The sequence below is a fragment of the Calliphora vicina genome, chromosome 5 (genome assembly GCF_958450345.1).
Source record: "Calliphora vicina chromosome 5, idCalVici1.1, whole genome shotgun sequence".
Taxonomy (NCBI): domain Eukaryota; kingdom Metazoa; phylum Arthropoda; class Insecta; order Diptera; family Calliphoridae; genus Calliphora; species Calliphora vicina.
The window spans coordinates 93,998,990-94,016,615 of record NC_088784.1 but is presented as its reverse complement, the minus strand read 5'-3'; the positions used below and the strand labels follow the sequence as shown (position 1 = coordinate 94,016,615).

At 31.8% G+C, this 17,626-nt stretch overlaps 4 protein-coding genes across 5 annotated transcripts in view; 2 read left to right on the top strand and 2 right to left on the bottom strand.

The window, feature by feature from the left end:
- Positions 1-7,215, top strand: part of LOC135959872 (antitrypsin-like) — a 64,280-nt gene extending 57,065 nt beyond the window's left edge. Inside the window, exon 4 of one of the 2 annotated variants that reach the window (XM_065510983.1) lies at positions 7,062-7,215. In XM_065510983.1, the coding sequence (XP_065367055.1) occupies positions 7,062-7,183 (122 nt within the window). In that variant the 3' untranslated portion in view covers positions 7,184-7,215. Of the gene's footprint in view, positions 1-6,627; positions 6,792-7,061 lie in introns of those variants that run through there. The other variant, XM_065510977.1, reaches the window with a different exon arrangement.
- Positions 7,216-8,944: 1,729 nt separating this feature from the next.
- LOC135961481 (adult-specific cuticular protein ACP-20-like) lies at positions 8,945-9,622 on the bottom strand. The gene is made up of 2 exons (XM_065512981.1): positions 9,238-9,622; positions 8,945-9,171 (listed from the first exon to the last, which is right to left on the bottom strand). The coding sequence occupies exons 1-2, from the start codon at positions 9,620-9,622 to the stop codon at positions 8,945-8,947; spliced, it is 612 nt and encodes a 203-aa protein (XP_065369053.1).
- Positions 9,623-11,680: 2,058 nt separating this feature from the next.
- Positions 11,681-12,566, top strand: LOC135961478 (adult-specific cuticular protein ACP-22-like). The gene is made up of 2 exons (XM_065512979.1): positions 11,681-12,149; positions 12,206-12,566. The coding sequence occupies exons 1-2, from the start codon at positions 11,681-11,683 to the stop codon at positions 12,421-12,423; spliced, it is 687 nt and encodes a 228-aa protein (XP_065369051.1). The 3' UTR covers positions 12,424-12,566.
- A 1,863-nt stretch (positions 12,567-14,429) lies between these two features.
- On the bottom strand, positions 14,430-15,140 carry LOC135961477 (adult-specific cuticular protein ACP-22-like). Its single transcript, XM_065512978.1, has 2 exons — positions 14,693-15,140; positions 14,430-14,629 (listed from the first exon to the last, which is right to left on the bottom strand). The coding sequence occupies exons 1-2, from the start codon at positions 15,138-15,140 to the stop codon at positions 14,430-14,432; spliced, it is 648 nt and encodes a 215-aa protein (XP_065369050.1).
- Between the last annotated feature and the right edge of the window lie 2,486 nt (positions 15,141-17,626).

Sequence of the window (17,626 nt, the reverse complement as noted above, 5' to 3'; positions counted from 1 at the left end):
TGCTGTCGATGGCACCTTATTAAATGCACCTTGGTGGTGTCAGTTCTTCAAAAACAACGATTGGTCCAAGGTGCATTTAATAAGGTGCCATCGGCAGCACAGCTGATTATAGAAATAGATCGCACAAATGTCAAACTGCATATATAAAAAATATTCGCCCGAACGTCCGTATGTCAAACTCTATATATAAAAAATAAGTGAATTCGCCTGTATTTATTTCAATTCGCCACTGCTGTCACCTTGTTAAATACGCCTTGGATTGGTCTTAACAAATGTCAAAAAACCAAAATGAAAAATTAAACAAATAAGTATTTAAACTTAATATAGTGTAGATAATTGAATAGTGAGGGCTTTACTTATTTATGTAAACAATAAATATTTTGTAAATAAGCTTAGAATATGTAGATTAGAGTGACAGCCGTTTTTTTTTAGATTTCAAAGAGTGCCGGGTGGAATATTGTGACACGTTAAGTGCTGAAAGTTTTGGCAAAATCGGACAACGATTTCTGGACGCGCATCGGGGTCAAAGTTCAGATATATGCTAAATTTTACTATTTATATGGAATAAATAGGTGAAACTCGTTAACTTTCTGTATTGTTTTCTAGAAATATGTAGATTTATTTATATTAATGAATATTACATTAAAAATAAAATTTTGGAAATTGATCCTGTATCTCCTTTGGGTCAAAATGACCCAAAAACTGTATTATCGCCAAAATTCAAGAAAAATGCAAATTTTTCAGTTTTTGTAAAAATGTTGCTACTAAATAAATACTTTTTCAATTGAATGCAAAAAAAACGAAATGTGTACATAATTATCGTTGTAATCAGATATAAATGACAAAATTTGGTTTAAAAATGGTAAAGGTATTACAAATTCGCCAGACCATTAACGTGTCTCAGGCCACTTGACAAGGAATTTAGGAAAAAAAATTAACATATTTCAAAAAAATTAAAATGAAAGCTAATTTTTATTTCAAATATATCCGTATTCACTTATGTATGAGTTTTTGTCTTCGTCGGATACCGTTAACCTATTCGCAGGTATGGCCAAAAAAAATATTTTTTTTAACGGCTGTTTCGAATCTCCATTTTTGAATTTTTAAAAATTTTGTTAAACAAATTTCAGAATTTTTCGATCATCACATTGGGATTTATTGAGATCATAATAGGGAATAAAAATATGAAAAAATGATGTCAATACCTCTTACAGTTTTGGCGTACCTGCGATTTTCAAGAAAAACTTTTTTTGTCCATATTTTGGCGAATGAGCAAAATTTCCTTACTGTTATACATTTTAAGTAAAATCTATCCATAATATTATAGCCCTGGTAACACTAAATATAGTATGAAAGTTTTACTAAAATCAGATAACTTTAACCTTTAAATCGTGAAGGTCAAAGGTCAAATTTTTCAATATTTGGAATTTCTAGTGAAATGTTATATATTTTGGGGCGATTTTAACGAAAGTTGAGGAAAATATAACATAAAGTACAGAATTTAAAATAACAGCACAAAAATGGAAATTAACCCTTAGCCGCACTTGGGGTCCAAATGCCCCTCAACTTTTAGAATCTCGAAAAACACAGCCATTTTGACCACAAGTGCTCTTAAAGGTTAAAATCCATTTTAGCACTGTTGTTGTAAATGTTAGACCCTAATATATAACATTTCGCTATCTTTTCATTAGAAATTCCAAATATTGAAAAAATTGACTTTTGACCTTCACGATTTAAAGGTTAACGTTTTCCGATTTTTGGAAAACTTTCAGACTATATTTAAAATTACCTGGACTATAATATTCTGAACAGATTTTACTTAAAATTATTAACAGTAAGGAAAGTTTGCTCATTCGCCAAAATATGGACAAAAAAAAAGTTTTTCTTGAAAATCGCAAAATTTAAATCACAGGTACGGAAAAACTGTAAGAGGTATTGATATCATTTTTTCATATTTTTATTCCCCATTATGATCTCAATAAATCCCAATGTGATGATCGAAAAATTCTGAAATTTGTTTAGCAAAATTTTTAAAAATTCAAAATTGGAGATTCGAAACAGCCGTTAAAAAAATATTTTTTTTTGGCCATACCTGCGAATAGGTTAACGGTATCCGACGAAGATAAAAACTCATACACAAGTGAATACGGATATATTTTTAATAAAAATTAGCTTGCATTTTAATTTTTCTCGAAATATGTTAATTTTTTCTAAATTTCTTGTTCAAATGGCCTGAGACACTTTAATGGTCTGGCGAATTTGTAATAACTTTACCATTTTTTAACCAAATTTTGTCGTTTATATCTCATTACAACGATATTTACGAGCACATTTCGATTCTTTTGCATACAATTGCAAAAGTATTTATTTAGTAGCAACATTTTTACAAAAACTGAAAAATTTGCATTTTTCTTGAATTTTGGCGATAATACAGTTTTTGGGTCATTTTGACGCAAATTTCCAAAATTTGTTTTTAATGTAATATTCATTAATATAAATAAATCTACATATTTCTAGAAAACAATGCAGAAAGTTAACGAGTTTCACATATTTATTTCATATAAATAGTAAAATTTAGCATATATCTGAACTTTGACCCCGATGCGCGTCCAGAAATCGTTGTCCGATTTTGCCCAAACTTTCAGCACATAACGTTTAGGCCTAGCGTCACAATATTCCACCCGGCACTCTTAAAAATTTTAACAAAAAAATTTTTCCATACAAGTGATTGTCACTCTAATGTAGATATTTAAATATAAAAACAAGCTGTAAGAACCAAAAAGCGAGAAAAAAATTATCAGCTGTTTGACTGACTCCACCTTGTAATAAAGTGGTTCGGTCTGTATTTAGTCGGAAAATCAAAGTTAAAATTTCAAGTATTTTGATGTGTTTAATTCTCTCACAAGTATGTTGAATTCACATATCACAAGTACGTGTGAGAGAGTAATTATCGTACAATTACGAATGTGTTTTAATTAACCCCAAATATGCTTTAAATCTGTTATAAAAACCTAAGGTTGAAATCTACAAAAATTTTTAACTTTTATTTTGAAACACAATATACAATATTGTTACGAAATTGTACTTGAATTCAAATATAACGATTTTAAGGGCTGATTTAAAAGTAGCATAATGCTTTCAAATAACAGTGCTGTAATAGCAAACTGTAACATATCTGTTGGCATTATTAAATAAAAGCTTTCAGATGACCATTGATCGAAAGTTGGCAACGCTATTTGAATTCGAATATTCAGTTAAAGAACATTGTAGAAAGTACACCACAGATGGCGTATGTATTAGTAAGATCTAGAATATTCGAATTTTGACAGTTAAAGAGCAATCTAGAGTGCAGATGGCAGTGTTATAAATAGTGGCAGAGGTTGCAGTCGTTAGTCAGTTTATCAGAGACGCTTTTCGAATAAACATCAACTGAGTGCCTTAAAGTGTGTGTGTTTCTCATGTAAATTCGTGTACATTATAAATTGTGTCTGTACATTGAGTGACTATTTAATTCTGTTGTTGTTGTACATTTGAATAAATAAAGAGTTGTTGCCATTTTCAAACTACTAAACGGCTTTTATTTGCAATCAAAAGTATCCGGTTTATTTAAAGGAAATAAACTAACGTTTTGAAAAGGTTAAAACGTAACAATATAAATTTATGCAAAGTATTGATCATTGTTGGCTATGACATTTTCCCATCTTTCTCGCAACATATTGATTCCTGTGATGGTGGAGCCTGATTTCAGCAGATTATAATAGATAGGAACCTTTTGCTGTCACCAAATACAGAGAATTATCTTAGCTCCATGGATATTTGGCTTTGAGGTCAACTTCGCTGGTTGGCCGGTCTTCACATACGATATCTTACGCATTGGGTTATCCTAATGGATACACTTTTCTTTGCAAATAATGATTCGATGCAAAAATGTTTTTCTTTTATAGTTTTGAAGCATCATTTCGGACATGCATAATCAAGGTCTTTCAGCTTCAATTCGTATGGTACCCAGATTCTCAGCTTTTTGATGAATCCAGTTTGTTGCACACATTTTCAAAATTGCTGACTGAGTAGCTTCCAATAATTTTGCAAGCTCTTGTTGAGATTGACAAAAATATTCATGAAGTAATGTCTCTAATTCTTGGTCTATAAACTGTTTTTGCCGGCCAGAGCGATCTTTGTCTTTCGTGTCAAAATCACCACTTCTGAGTTGAACAAACCATATCTCGCACTATGAAACCTATGGAACACATTCACCTTAAGCTTTGGAGAGCAATTGGTGTGCTGCAAATCCATTTTTCATCGCAAGTACTGATTCGGTGCAAAACTGATTTTCTTTGATGGCTTTAAAGCATCATTTCGGACATGCAAAATCGTCTTTCTAGGTCTCTCAGCTTCCATTCGTATGTTACCCAATTTCTCTACTTTTGAATGAATCCAGCTGCTTGCAAATGTTTTGAAATTGATGCTTGAGTAGCTCCAAATGATTTCGCAAGCTTGTGTTTGTGTTTGACAACAAACTTCATGGAGTAATGTCTCTAATTCTTGGTCTTTAAACTTTTTTTCCGGCCTGTGCGATCTTTGTCTTCCGTTTCAAAATCACCACTTCTGAACCGAACACACCATCTCTTGCACGTTTAAAACAATGGAACACATCCACTATAAGCTTTGGAGAGCAATAAGTGTGCTGCAGCGACATTGCTTTTCAAATTAAAGTAAAGCAAAACTTCCCTCATATGCTGCTTTGTTGGCACAAAATTTGACATTTTCGGAGCAAAAAAAAAAAAAACTTTGTTCAATAGCTAAGTGAGAATAAAATATAGATATGAACCATGCAAAATGATGTATTAATTGTTAAAAATCGTGTTAGAAAGATACGTCATCTATTATATATCCCGCATTTTTAAGTCGTACTCCCAATGTTACAAAATTTTATCATTATTACGAAAAAGGAAAAATACTGGCAATGGCATATTTTGGTGATTCTTACAGCAGAAACATTTTTATTATTAATTGCATTAATTATTTCAATATTGTATACGTATCTAATACACAAACCTAAATTATCGATTTTTAAAGAAATACGTTAATTTAATATATTACGGGTAATGCATTTTTCGCTGTTACGATTATAAATTTAACAACATACATATTTATGTAATTTAAATTGAACAATTATATGTATGTATTTCATTGTTTATTGCTTTCTAACACAAATATTTAATTTAATTTTTAACAGGCATCATGTGTGAAATTGAGTGGATGCCCGATATTTTTACTGTCGATAGACCATTTTATTATATCTTGCTTAATGCGAATAAAATTGTTTTCTTTAAAGGAACTGTAAACAAAATTTAAATAAAACTTGTAAAATTTAAACAATTGGACAGAAATCAATCCTTCAGATTATATTATTATATCAGTTTAACTTCCTAAATGTACATATTATTAAGTTAAGAAGTATTAAATTGCTCCTTTAGAGGATATTCATATTTATTGAAAGTTTTGACAATGGAGGGGGGGGGGGTGTTTAAAAATTGTGGGGTTAAAAAATGTTATCAATTAATTTTAATCAAATTTTGCGAGTAATATTTATAATAGAACAAGTTCGAAGGAGTTAGTTAAATGTTTCCAGAAATTCTTAAATTTCAAATTAAAATTTGAAAGAGAGATTTTAAAAATGCTTAATATTGTCTTGAGGCTCTGCGACACATATTAATTGTATGAATTTGTAGTAACTAAAAACCAACCAAGTTAGAGATTTCATTCTGTATGAATTTCTATTCCTATAACTATGAGGAAATACCATAATCAATATTAAATAGCAACACATAAACTCACTGTGAGAAATGTTTGCATGAAAATATTTTCAAAACAAGTAAGAAAGTATGGTCGGTCAAGCCCTACCATATAATACCCTACACTAAGTAAAAGAGCAAAAACATTTTTCTTTTAAAATTTCAATAATTTATATTTTTGAGTGATTTTCGGAAGTGGGCCTTATGTGGGAGCTATGACCAATTATGGACCGATCGTAACAAAATTTGGTGACATGAATTTTGTATATATAAAACTTATTTGGAGCGGAATTTGTGGAGATACATATATAAATTAATCATTTATGACCGATAAAGTCCAATTTCGGAAGGGCATTTGTATGGGGGATAGGTGAAATAATGGACCGATTTCAGGCTTTGTCCTTGGGCCGAAAAAATAATATGTACCAAATTTAATCGAAATATCTGCAAAATTACGATCTGTACTCTGCGCACAAGGTTTACATGGACAGCCAGCCGACCAGCCAGCCAGACGGACGGACGGACATCGTTTAATCGACTCAGAAAGTGATTCTAAGTCGATCGGTATACTTTAAAGTGGGTGTTAGACTCATATTTTTGGGCGTTACAAACATCTGCACAAACGCATTATACCCTCTCCATTATGGTGGTGCAGGGTATAACGAGATGAAATGTTTTACAAAATTAAGGCTAAGTAGTATCTCAATCTAACATTCATAGCACATACCTAGAAATATTTAATTTAATTTTGCTTTTATTTAAGAATTGAGTTAAGCATGTCTCCTTATTTAAATAATGTTTATTTGTTTGCCTGTTTTATTTCAATTTATAGTAATGCTAACAGCTCTCGGCGGTGCGGCAATGGTTCCCATACAGCCCAAGATCTTTAAGGTTAATAAACCTTTCCATTACATGATAAGGAACCAATGTAATATGGACTTGTTTAAAGGAAATATAAAAACTAATTTTATAAGTAAATAGTTTGGGTTAGCAATTTAAACATATATAAGAAATTAAATTGAGAAATAATTTAAATAATTCCAATAAATTAAATTTATAAGTTTAACCTAAGTCGCATGTTTAATTTGGGATTATTTCGTGTTTGGTCCAATTAAATATAAGTGGGATTTCAAAAAAAAAGAAATTTTTTGTTTTAACTGCTCGACATCATTGTAAATTGTCGTCACTGGGGTAAAAATATCAGCTCTAAAAACCATTTCTTTAAATATTTAATTTGTTTTTGTTTAAATTCCTTGTCTATTCCAGTGATGCGCATAGCTCCAGTTAGTTTCGTTAAAAGAAGATTTTTTAATGCCAATCATCAGTTTATTTATGTCATAAAGGGTAAACAAGATTTATCCTATTTCTTTGGTCGTTTTATGAAATAAATTAAATTTTTAACATACAATATAAATATAAACTGTGTTTTATTTTAAAGAATAAAGGTGAGTAATTATAATAATTAAAAAAATATGAAAAATATTTGAATATTTTCTCGTAAGTATGAGGTAGTATTAAACATTTGCTGCTTATTTTTGCAGATCGGTAACAAAATTTATAGTTTCATGTGAATAAAGAACGCAAACAATATTTGGTATAAAATATATTTGGTTTGAGACCAAGAATAATTGGGACATTACTCCATGAATAGTTATTGTTGTAAAACTAACCATACGAATTAAAGCCGAGAGAACTTGAAAGACGACTTTGCATGTCCGAAATGATGCTTGAACGCTATAAAATAAAACCTTTTTTGGACCGAATTATTACTTGCGATGAATAATGAATCCGGTAACGTGAAATAGCTCCCAAATGAAATAACTCCCAATGAAATAATTTCCATCAAAAATGAAATAATTCCCAAACTTTTAAAATGAAATAACTACCAAAGGGTAAAATGAAATTACTCCCAAAATTCGGGGTTTCATAATTTTAAAAATATTAGTCCCAAAAAAGAGAAATAAGGAACTACAAAAGTGAAATTATTCTTCGCTTACCAAACATTTTTTGCATTGCGGGCCTATGGCGTAGCGCAAAGTTTTACTCCTCTGGGATGTGTCAAAAACTGGCTTCACTCAGAAAATTTGTTTTGCATTGCCGGCTTTCGGCCGTGCGCTAAGGTTTTCTCCTCTGGGGTGTATTAAAAACTGGCTTCGCTCTTATAAGTTTTTTGAATTGGCGGCCTTCGGCCGGGCTCAAGGTTTTCTCCTCCGGGGTGTATCAAAATCTGGCTTCGCTCAGAAAAGATTTCTTTCATTGCAGAAAGGTTTTATAATATTTCAGATAGCCGATTCATCAGATTAAGAAATCGTTGCAACCTGACAAAGGCCGACAGTTTTTGATACACACCAGAGGAGAATACGTTAGCGCCCGGCCGAAGGCCGGCAATGCAAAAACCTTTTATTAGTGAAGCCAGTTTTTGCTTTTGCAAAGTAGCACCCAACAAAAATGAAATAACTCCCAATACAGTGAAATAACTCCTAATTCCCAAAATAATATGAAATAAAACCCAACAAAAATTTCATTGGGAGTTGTTTCATTGGCAGTTAATGCATTATGAAATAACTTCCAACACAAAATTATGAAATAACTCCCTATGCGTTAGGAGTTGTTTCATAATGAAATAAGTCCTAAGTTGTATGAAAAATTTGCTGGGTGGTATTTAATTTTTTCGTGGGGAGTTATTTCATTTGGGAGTTATTTCACGGTACCAATGAATCCATTACGATAACTCGATGCGTAACACATAGTATGTGAAGCTAAGCCAATCAGCCGAATCGACACCAAAGCCAAATATCCATGGCGCTAAGGCATTTCTCGGTATTAGGTGGGAGCAATCTATCTGGCCAGGCCATCAGAGGGAACCTATACCGAACGCAACTGATTAGTTTGAAGGTCGCCTGTTTGGTGACTCATACTTATTCACCCGATTAAAAATCTATTTGTAAATGAAATACAAAAACTATTTTAAATTGAGTTTTTGTTAATTTTTTCTATTTTTATTTTTTAAATTTTTTTTAATATTTTTTTTTTAGTTTGTATTATAACTGGATGCGTTCTAATTTTTTTTTATTTTTAACATTACAAAGATTTTTGGTTCACATTAAGTCGTTATCAAGGTCTATATTTTCAAGTAATGAACTTATATTTTAGTGTTTCTTCTCTTCATGTTTCTTAACTACAACGTAACTGCTGGCCTTACCACCATGGCCGCCATGCACACCATGGTCTCCATGACCACCATAGCCTCCATGACCACCATGAACTGTATTGGCTTCTCCCAGTTTATGCACTACAGCAGTGAATCCTTTCTTTTTGTCTGAGGAATACTCAACATAGCGAGTTGTGCCATCGGCTTCTTTTAAGGTATAGCTGCCTAACAAGGAAAATACACAGCTTTAGAAAGATTCTCAAAAATTTATAAATTCAATAAATAACATACCCTTAACTTTATCGCCATCTCTGGTTTCTGACTGACTTTTGATGTCACCAGTTTTGGAGTCTTTAACACCATAATCAAATTCATATTTAGGATAAGCATGATGGCCATGACCATAATCATCGTCACCATGACCGTCATGACCACCATCAGCACCGTGTCCACCATAAGCGACAGCAATATGTCCAGCATCTCCATGACCCTTATCATAAGAATCACCTTCACCAAATTTACCACCATGACCGCCAGCTCCATGTGCTGTAACCACACTATAACCGACCTCTTTAGTAGAGCCACCATGGCCATGGCTATGACCATGGTGAACATATCCTGCTGCTGCCAAACCGCACAATAGCGCCATCACGGTAATTGAGGTTAACAAACGCATGTTGATTGTAAATAAAATAGCAAAAAACTAAATAAAACCAATGTGTTAAGAGTTTAATGTTTCGTAAGAAACTGTAAATAATTTAAGATTTAGGGTGTCTATTTATACGTTAAAATTGGTAAAGAAAATTTAGTTTTGAGTCACAACTATTTAGTGATTTGAGTCTGATCTATGATTTAATTTTAAAATTATTTGTCTTTAAATTAAACATTCTACTAATGAGAAAAAATGGAGCAGCATAAAACGAAATATATATTTAAATACGATTTATATATTGGGTGTATGATTTAAAAATGCGGGATTTAAAGTAGATACCGTATCTGTTACATATATGTAATTTTGAATTTATTCTCACTTATTTATTGAACAACCAAATTTTTTTTGCTTCGAAAATGTCGAATTTTTTCCAAAAGCATCATCATATGCAGGAAGTTTTGTTTTACTTCTTTAATTTTAAAAAAAGTGCCGCTGAAACACAATGGTTGCCCACTAAAGCGTAAGGTGAGTGTTCTCCATCGATTTCAACGAGAGAGAGATTGTTTGTGCTGTTCAGAAGTGGTGATTTTGATCTCCCAGGCCAGCAAAAAAAGTTTGAAGATCTAGAATTTGATGCATTACTCCATGAAGATTATTGTCAAACTCAACAAGAGTTTGCAAAATCATTGGGAGCTATTCAAGCAGCAATTTCAAAACGTTAGCGAGCAGCTGAATTCAACCAAACGCAAGGTAATTGAGATCCATACAAATTGAAGCCGAGAGACCTTGAAGGACGAATTTTTATGTCCGAAATGATGCTTGAATCCTACATAAGAAAATCATTACGTGTGATTAAAAATGGATCCATTACGATAACCCAAAGCGTAAGAGATCGTAGTTATGTGAAGCCAGGCCAACCAGCCGTATCGACACCAAAGCGAAATCTCAATGGCGCTAACGTAATTTTTTGTATGTGGTGGGAACAAAAGGGTCCTATATATATGATCTACTGAAATCTGACCAGTCCATCACATTGGCCTAAAAATGCTCAGAATATGCGGCCAGACATGAAACGGTAATATTCCATTCCCACATGTTGCAATATCTGTTAAAAGGTATTTAGAATGAAGTGGTTGCGAAGCTTTGCCACATCCGCTTTATAGTTCAAATCGTTCTAATCCAACTACTATTTGTTTCGGTCAATGCAGAACACTCTCTGTGGGATACACAAATTGACCCACTATAATATCCATACTTGGAAGCGCGGCTATACCTTTTTTGAAGACTTTGACTAGGAAGGGAGAAAACCAATGAAATTGATACTTTTGATATATGAAACGTCTAGAACATAGATACATATGTACCTTCCTTGGAAGCATCAATAAGCAATATTCCCTTTCATAACATGGACCAGAAAGTGATAAAAAGAGGAAAAATTGGTTTAAAAAAACATTTTTAATTATACGTTTGTGCTGATGTTTGTGACGGTCAAAAATATTGGATACCTTAAAGTATACCGATCGACTCAGATTAATTTTCTAAGTCGATTTTACGATGTACATATGTCCGTCAGTTTGGCTAAATTATGAAGATAGTATATCAATAACATTTGGCACATGTTTTACTTTCGGCCCAATGATTATTATCTAACCTAGCCCCAATACAATTATTAAGCTCTTTCCGAAATTAGCTTAATAATTTATCATAATTTAAAGGATTTATTTAAATCCATACTTAAATCTATTGCATATATATATTAAATTTACTATCATTACCACTGTGCAATGCATACAAATCAAACTAAAAGCTTAATTACACTTTCAAATATCTTTTACAAAATACAATTGTTTTTTTTTTAAATATGCAACTTATTAATCATTTTAGTTCAACTCACTATTTACTACAACTGACTCATGGTAATTAAAAATCTGTAATATTTTAAGTCTCAATAAACCAAAATTTGTTCACACTAATACTGTTGATATAAATAGGGCATTGTTTTATGCAAAAGTTAACAGATGTTGTAGCAAGTTCTATTAATTCATACACAAATTTGGCTGAAATTAATAACTCAATTTTAAAATGCGTTTCCTGAATACTGCTGGTATTTTGTTGGTACTGACTTGTGGCTTAGTTGCCAGCCACTATATTCCTCATGATGATCATGATGGTCATGGTAGCTACGGTGGTCATGGCAAGGAAGTTGGCTACTCAGTAGTTACTGAACATGGTCATGGTGGTGGCCATGATGGAGGTCATGATGGAGGTCATGCTGGTCAACATGATGGAGGTTATGATGGCGGTCATCACAGTGTTCATGACTGGTCTCATGGTGGAGATGAGGCTCATGGTCATTATGCTGCTTACATTGATGGTCATGACGATGGTCATTATGATCATCATGAGGATGATGGTCACTATGGAGGTCATGCTGATGAAGGCCATGATCATCATGCTTATCCCAAATACGAATTTAATTATGGCGTTAAGGATACAAAAACTGGTGATATTAAAAGTCATTCTGAATCCCGGGATGGTGGTCATGTTAAGGGTAAGTTATAGTTTGATTTTATTTTCTAATTTTTACTAATTATATTAAATTTTCAGGCAGCTACAGCCTTAAAGAAGCCGATGGCACTACCCGTGTTGTAGAATACACGGCCGATAAACACAAAGGATTCAATGCTGTTGTTCATACTTTGGGTCATGCTGCTCATGATGGTCATGATGCTCACAACTATGGCCATGGTGATCATTATGGAATTGGTCACGGTCATGCTTCTAGTTATACTATTGTTAAGAAGCAGGAAGAAAAAAAGTATTAATGATTGTTAAAGATTGAAAATAATCTATAAATACATAAATTATTGTTATTTAAAATTTGTTATAAATATTGTTCTTTAATGCAAGTACAATTGTGTTTAATAATTCAATAAGAAATAAATTGATTTATTAAGGATACGAAGAATTGAGTGCTTTTATTTTGTTCACGAGCGAATATTATTTAAAAAACGAATATGTTTTATTTGTTAGGAAGTGAGGAAACAAGTTTTAAAATTTCGGATAAATTTTAAAAATATTCATAAAACTTTTGCATTTTGAAATATTTTCGAAATTGAATCATTAATTTCAAAAACCAGCCAAACAACAAAAAATCCAAAATTTAATTATTGGGCGAATACTGTTTTGTAAAGGTAAATGCAACGTTTAATGCAAAAAAAAATAAATACTGCCCCCCTATTATCGTGAAGCAAAGCCGAGGATTCTGTACTACAATTTGGTATCTTCGATCTAACTCAATAACGCTTAAACAGAAATTTAATTGAAAATAACTTTGCAATTAAGTCCTTGAAAATTTCATTACACTCAGCTATGTGTTAATAATTAACTTTTTTTATATTCTTTGAAATTATTGGTGTATTACTTGAAAATGCGGGATTTAAAATAGATGGTGTATATTCTGAACGCGTTATTGTTTTTAATAACTTATACACAGCGAAAAAAGATTCGTGATAGCAACCGAATTTGTTGCCAATCCGACAAATTCTATGTGTACAACCGAATCATTCGATTGGCAACTAATTCGGTTGCTATCACGAATCCGTATTCTCTGTGTATGTCTTTCATTTATTCTCACTTAGTTATTGAACATTGTAGTGTCAAATGTCGAATTTTATGCCAACAAAGCGTCATATGCGGGAAGTTTTACTTTACTTCTTTAATTTGAAAAAACAAATCTACCGCTGAAGCACACCGATTGCTCGCCAAAGCTTATGGTGAGTCTGTTCCATTGTTCTAAACGTGCGATAGATGGTTTGTGTGGTTCAGAAGTATTGATTTTGACACGGAAGACAAAGATCGCCCAGGCCAGCCAAAAAAGTTTGAAGACCAAGAATTGGAGGCATTACTCCATGAAGATTGTTTTCGAACTCAACAAGAGCTTGCAAAATCATTGGGAACTACTCAAGCAGCAATTTCAAAACGTTTTGTAGCTGCAGGATTCATCCAAAAGCAGGGTTCCATGTGAATTGAAGCCTAGAGACTTTGAAAGAAGATTTTATATGTCTAAAATGCAGATTGAACGCTATAAAAGAAAATAATTTTTGCACCGAATCATTACTTGCGAGGTCAACCAACCGAATCTGCAAAACAGCTAAATAGCCATGGCTCTTAGGCATTTCTCTGTATTTGGTCCTATCTATTATGAGCTGCTGAAATGTGACCAGACCATCACAGGGAACCTTTACCGAAAGATTCGTTTAAAGCGAGCATTGGCCGAAAAACGCCCAGAATATTCGGCTAAACATGAAACCTTAAACCGTAAACCGACAACGCTTGGCCACATGTTACAATACTTGTTCAAAAGTGTTTAGAATGAAGTGGTTGGGATGTTTTCTCTCACCCGCTTTATAGTCAAGACCGTGCTTCGTCCGACTACTATTTTTTTCAATGAGGAATGCTTCACTTTGGAAGCGAATATTTTGCCAGAAAGATCATAGCTAATAATGGCCAATACTTTGAATAAATCATAATCAACATAAAAGCTAAACATTTAAAAAAATACCGCATTTTTAAGTCATACACCCAATATGTTGTGCGTTTTTTGTTACAAGTTATTTGAAATCTTCTAAATTTTTATTGATTTGGAAATTTTATATTTAAATCGCTCTCGAGCGAAATGAAACAGTAACTATTGATTTCCTGAATATGAATTTTATTTTTTTATGGAATTAGTAATCAAAATACTTGAATTAAATAACAATACCTAATGTGAATTTTCAATAACAATAATTTATGTATATTATAGATTATTTTCAATCTTTAACAATCATTAATACTTTTTTTCTTCCTGCTTCTTAACAATAGTATAACTAGAAGCATGGCCGTGACCATGCCCATAATGATCACCATGGCCATAGTTATGAGCATCATGACCCAAAGTATGAACAACAGCATTGAATCCTTTGTGTTTATCGGCCGTGTACTCTACAACACGGGTGGTGCCATCAGCTTCTTTAAGGCTGTAGCTGCCTGCAAATTTAATATAAATAATAAAAATTAGAAAATTATTTTAAAAAAATAACTATAACTTACCCTTAACATGACCACCATCACGGGATTCCGAATGACTTTTAATATCCCCAGTTTTTGTATCCTTAACGCCATAATTAAATTCGTATTTGGGATAAGCATGATGATCATGGCCTTCATCATCATGACCTTCATAGTGACCATCATCTTGATGATGATCATAATGACCATCGTCATGACCAACAGCATAATGACCATGAGCCTCATCTCCACCGTGGGACCAGTCGTGGACACTGTGATGACCACCATCATAACCTCCATCATGTTGACCAGCATGACCTCCATCATGACCACCACCATGACCATGTTCAGTAACTACTGAGTAGCCAACTTCCTTGCCATGACCACCATAGCCGCTATGACCACCATCATCACCATGAGAAATGTAGTGGCTGGCAACTAAGCCACAGGTCAGTGCCAATAAAATACCAGCAGTATTCAGGAAACGCATTTTAAAATTGAGTTATTAAATTCAGCAAAATTTTGTGTATGAAGTAATAGAACTTGCTACAACATCTGTTAACTTTTGCATGAAATAATGCCCTATTTATATCAAAAGTTTTACTTGTGAACAAATTTTGGTTTGTTGAGACTTAAAATATTACACGTTTTTAATTACCATGGGTCAGATTTATTAAAAAGTAAATTGAACTAAAATAGTTAATACAACAATTTGCATATTTAAATTAAAAATTAAACATAGTTAAATAAAACAATTGTGTTTAGTAGCAGATATTTGAAAGTGTAATGAAGCTTACAGTTTTATTTGTATACATTGCACAGTGGAGCCGATAGCAAAATGAATACTAACCGCAAATTCAATAAATTATAAATTTTAAAATGTTAATAATCTAGTGTAAAATACGACTTTATAGTTTGATTCATTGTGATATAATTGCGCATTGAGGGATATTTTATAATAAAAGTGAATTTGAATTCAATTACTACATTATGATAAACCAGCAAACCTATTTCGATTCGCTACACCAATCATAGTCAAACTATAAAAGGATTTTTTATAAAATATATTTATTTATCTAATAAAACATATTCTTTAAACAGTTATGATGTCAAATAAAAAAGTGGAAACATGTATTGTTCTTATTTTCCTTTTTAGAAGATCAATACTAATAATTTCAGAAGATCAATATACAAATTTTAGTACACACTTGAATGTCCGCAAAATGGAATATTTTGAAATTCAAACTTGACGGATGTTAACAGTGAAAAGAAAAATTTGTAGTTTTTCTTCTATTGATACTTTTTTAACATTTTAAATTATTAAACTTATCGACATAAATGCTAGAATCAAATATAGGTAGAACTAATGGTACTTTTTCGATCTCCTTATACTTGAGTTGTTTCTACTACAAATCGATCCTTGGCATGAAATATGAGTGATCACAGATTGAGTTTATTTTGCCGAAAAACGCAGTATTTACCGAGATATTTACGATTTTAGGATTTTTTGATTTTTCATGATAAAAATCAATTATTGGTATGAAATATGAGTGATCACAGATTGAGTTTATTTTCTCGAAAAACGCGGTATTTACTGAGTTATTAACGATGTTAGGATTTTTTGAGTTTTCATAATAAAAATCGATTTTTGGTATGAAATATGAGTGATCACAGATTGAGTTCATAAAAATCGATTTTTGATATGAAATATGAGTGATCACAGATTGAGTTTATTTTCCCGAAAAACTCAGTATTTAATGAGATATTAACGATTTTAGGATTTTTTGATTTTTTATGATAAATATCAATTATTGGTATGAAAAATGAGTAATCACAGATTAAGTTTATTTTGCCGAAAAACGCAGTATTTACTGAGTTATTAACGATTTTAGGATTTTTCATGATAAAAATCGATTTTTGGTATGAAGTATGAGTGATCACAGATTGAGTTTATTTTGCCGAAAAACGCAGTATTTACTGAGTTATTAACGACTTTAAAATTTTTTGATTTTTCATGATAAATATCGATTTTTGGTATGAAATATGAGTGATCACAGATTGAGTTTATTTTCCCGAAAAACGCAGTATTTACTGAGTTATTAACGATTTTAGGATTTTTTGATTTTTCATGATAAAAATCGATTTTTGGTATGAAATATGAGTGATCACAGATAGGGTTTATTTTCTTGAAATACGCAGTATTTACTGAGTTATTAACGATTTAAGGATTTTTTGATTTTTCATGATAAAAATCGATTTTTGGTATGAAATATGAGTGATCACAGATTGAGTTTATTTTGCCGAAAAACGCAGTATTTACTGAGTTATTAACGATTTAAGGATTTTTTGATTTTTTATTATAAAAATCCATTTTTGGTATGAAATATAAGTGATCACAGATTGAGTTTATTTTGACGAAAAACGCAGTATTTACTGAGTTATTAACGATTTTAGGATTTTTTGATTTTTCATGATAAAAATCGATTTTTGGTATGAAATATGAGTGATCACATATGAGTGATTGAGTTTATTTTCTCGAAAAACGCAGTATTTACTGGGTTATTAACGATTTTAGGATTTTTTGATTTTTCATGATAAAAATCGATTTTTGGTATGAAATATGAGTGATCACAGATAGGGTTTATTTTCTTGAAAAACGCAGTATTTACTGAGTTATTAACGATTTAAGGATTTTTTGATTTTTCATGATAAAAATCGATTTTTGGTATGAAATATGAGTGATCACAGATTGAGTTTATTTTGCCGAAAAACGCAGTATTTACTGAGTTATTAACGATTTAAGGATTTTTTGATTTTTTATTATAAAAATCCATTTTTGGTATGAAATATAAGTGATCACAGATTGAGTTTATTTTGACGAAAAACGCAGTATTTACTGAGTTATTAACGATTTTAGGATTTTTTGATTTTTCATGATAAAAATCGATTTTTGGTATGAAATATGAGTGATCACAT

Coding starts and splice junctions, on each gene's coding strand:
- LOC135961481 (XM_065512981.1), bottom strand. CDS start 9,622: ATGCGTTTGTTAACCTCAATTACCGTGATGGCGCTATTGTGCGGTTTG. Junction 9,172..9,237: donor AGATGGCGATAAAGTTAAGG/GTATGTTATTTA, acceptor TTTCCTTGTTAG/GCAGCTATACCTTAAAAGAA.
- LOC135961478 (XM_065512979.1), top strand. CDS start 11,681: ATGCGTTTCCTGAATACTGCTGGTATTTTGTTGGTACTGACTTGTGGC. Junction 12,150..12,205: donor GGATGGTGGTCATGTTAAGG/GTAAGTTATAGT, acceptor TTAAATTTTCAG/GCAGCTACAGCCTTAAAGAA.
- LOC135961477 (XM_065512978.1), bottom strand. CDS start 15,140: ATGCGTTTCCTGAATACTGCTGGTATTTTATTGGCACTGACCTGTGGC. Junction 14,630..14,692: donor TGATGGTGGTCATGTTAAGG/GTAAGTTATAGT, acceptor TTAAATTTGCAG/GCAGCTACAGCCTTAAAGAA.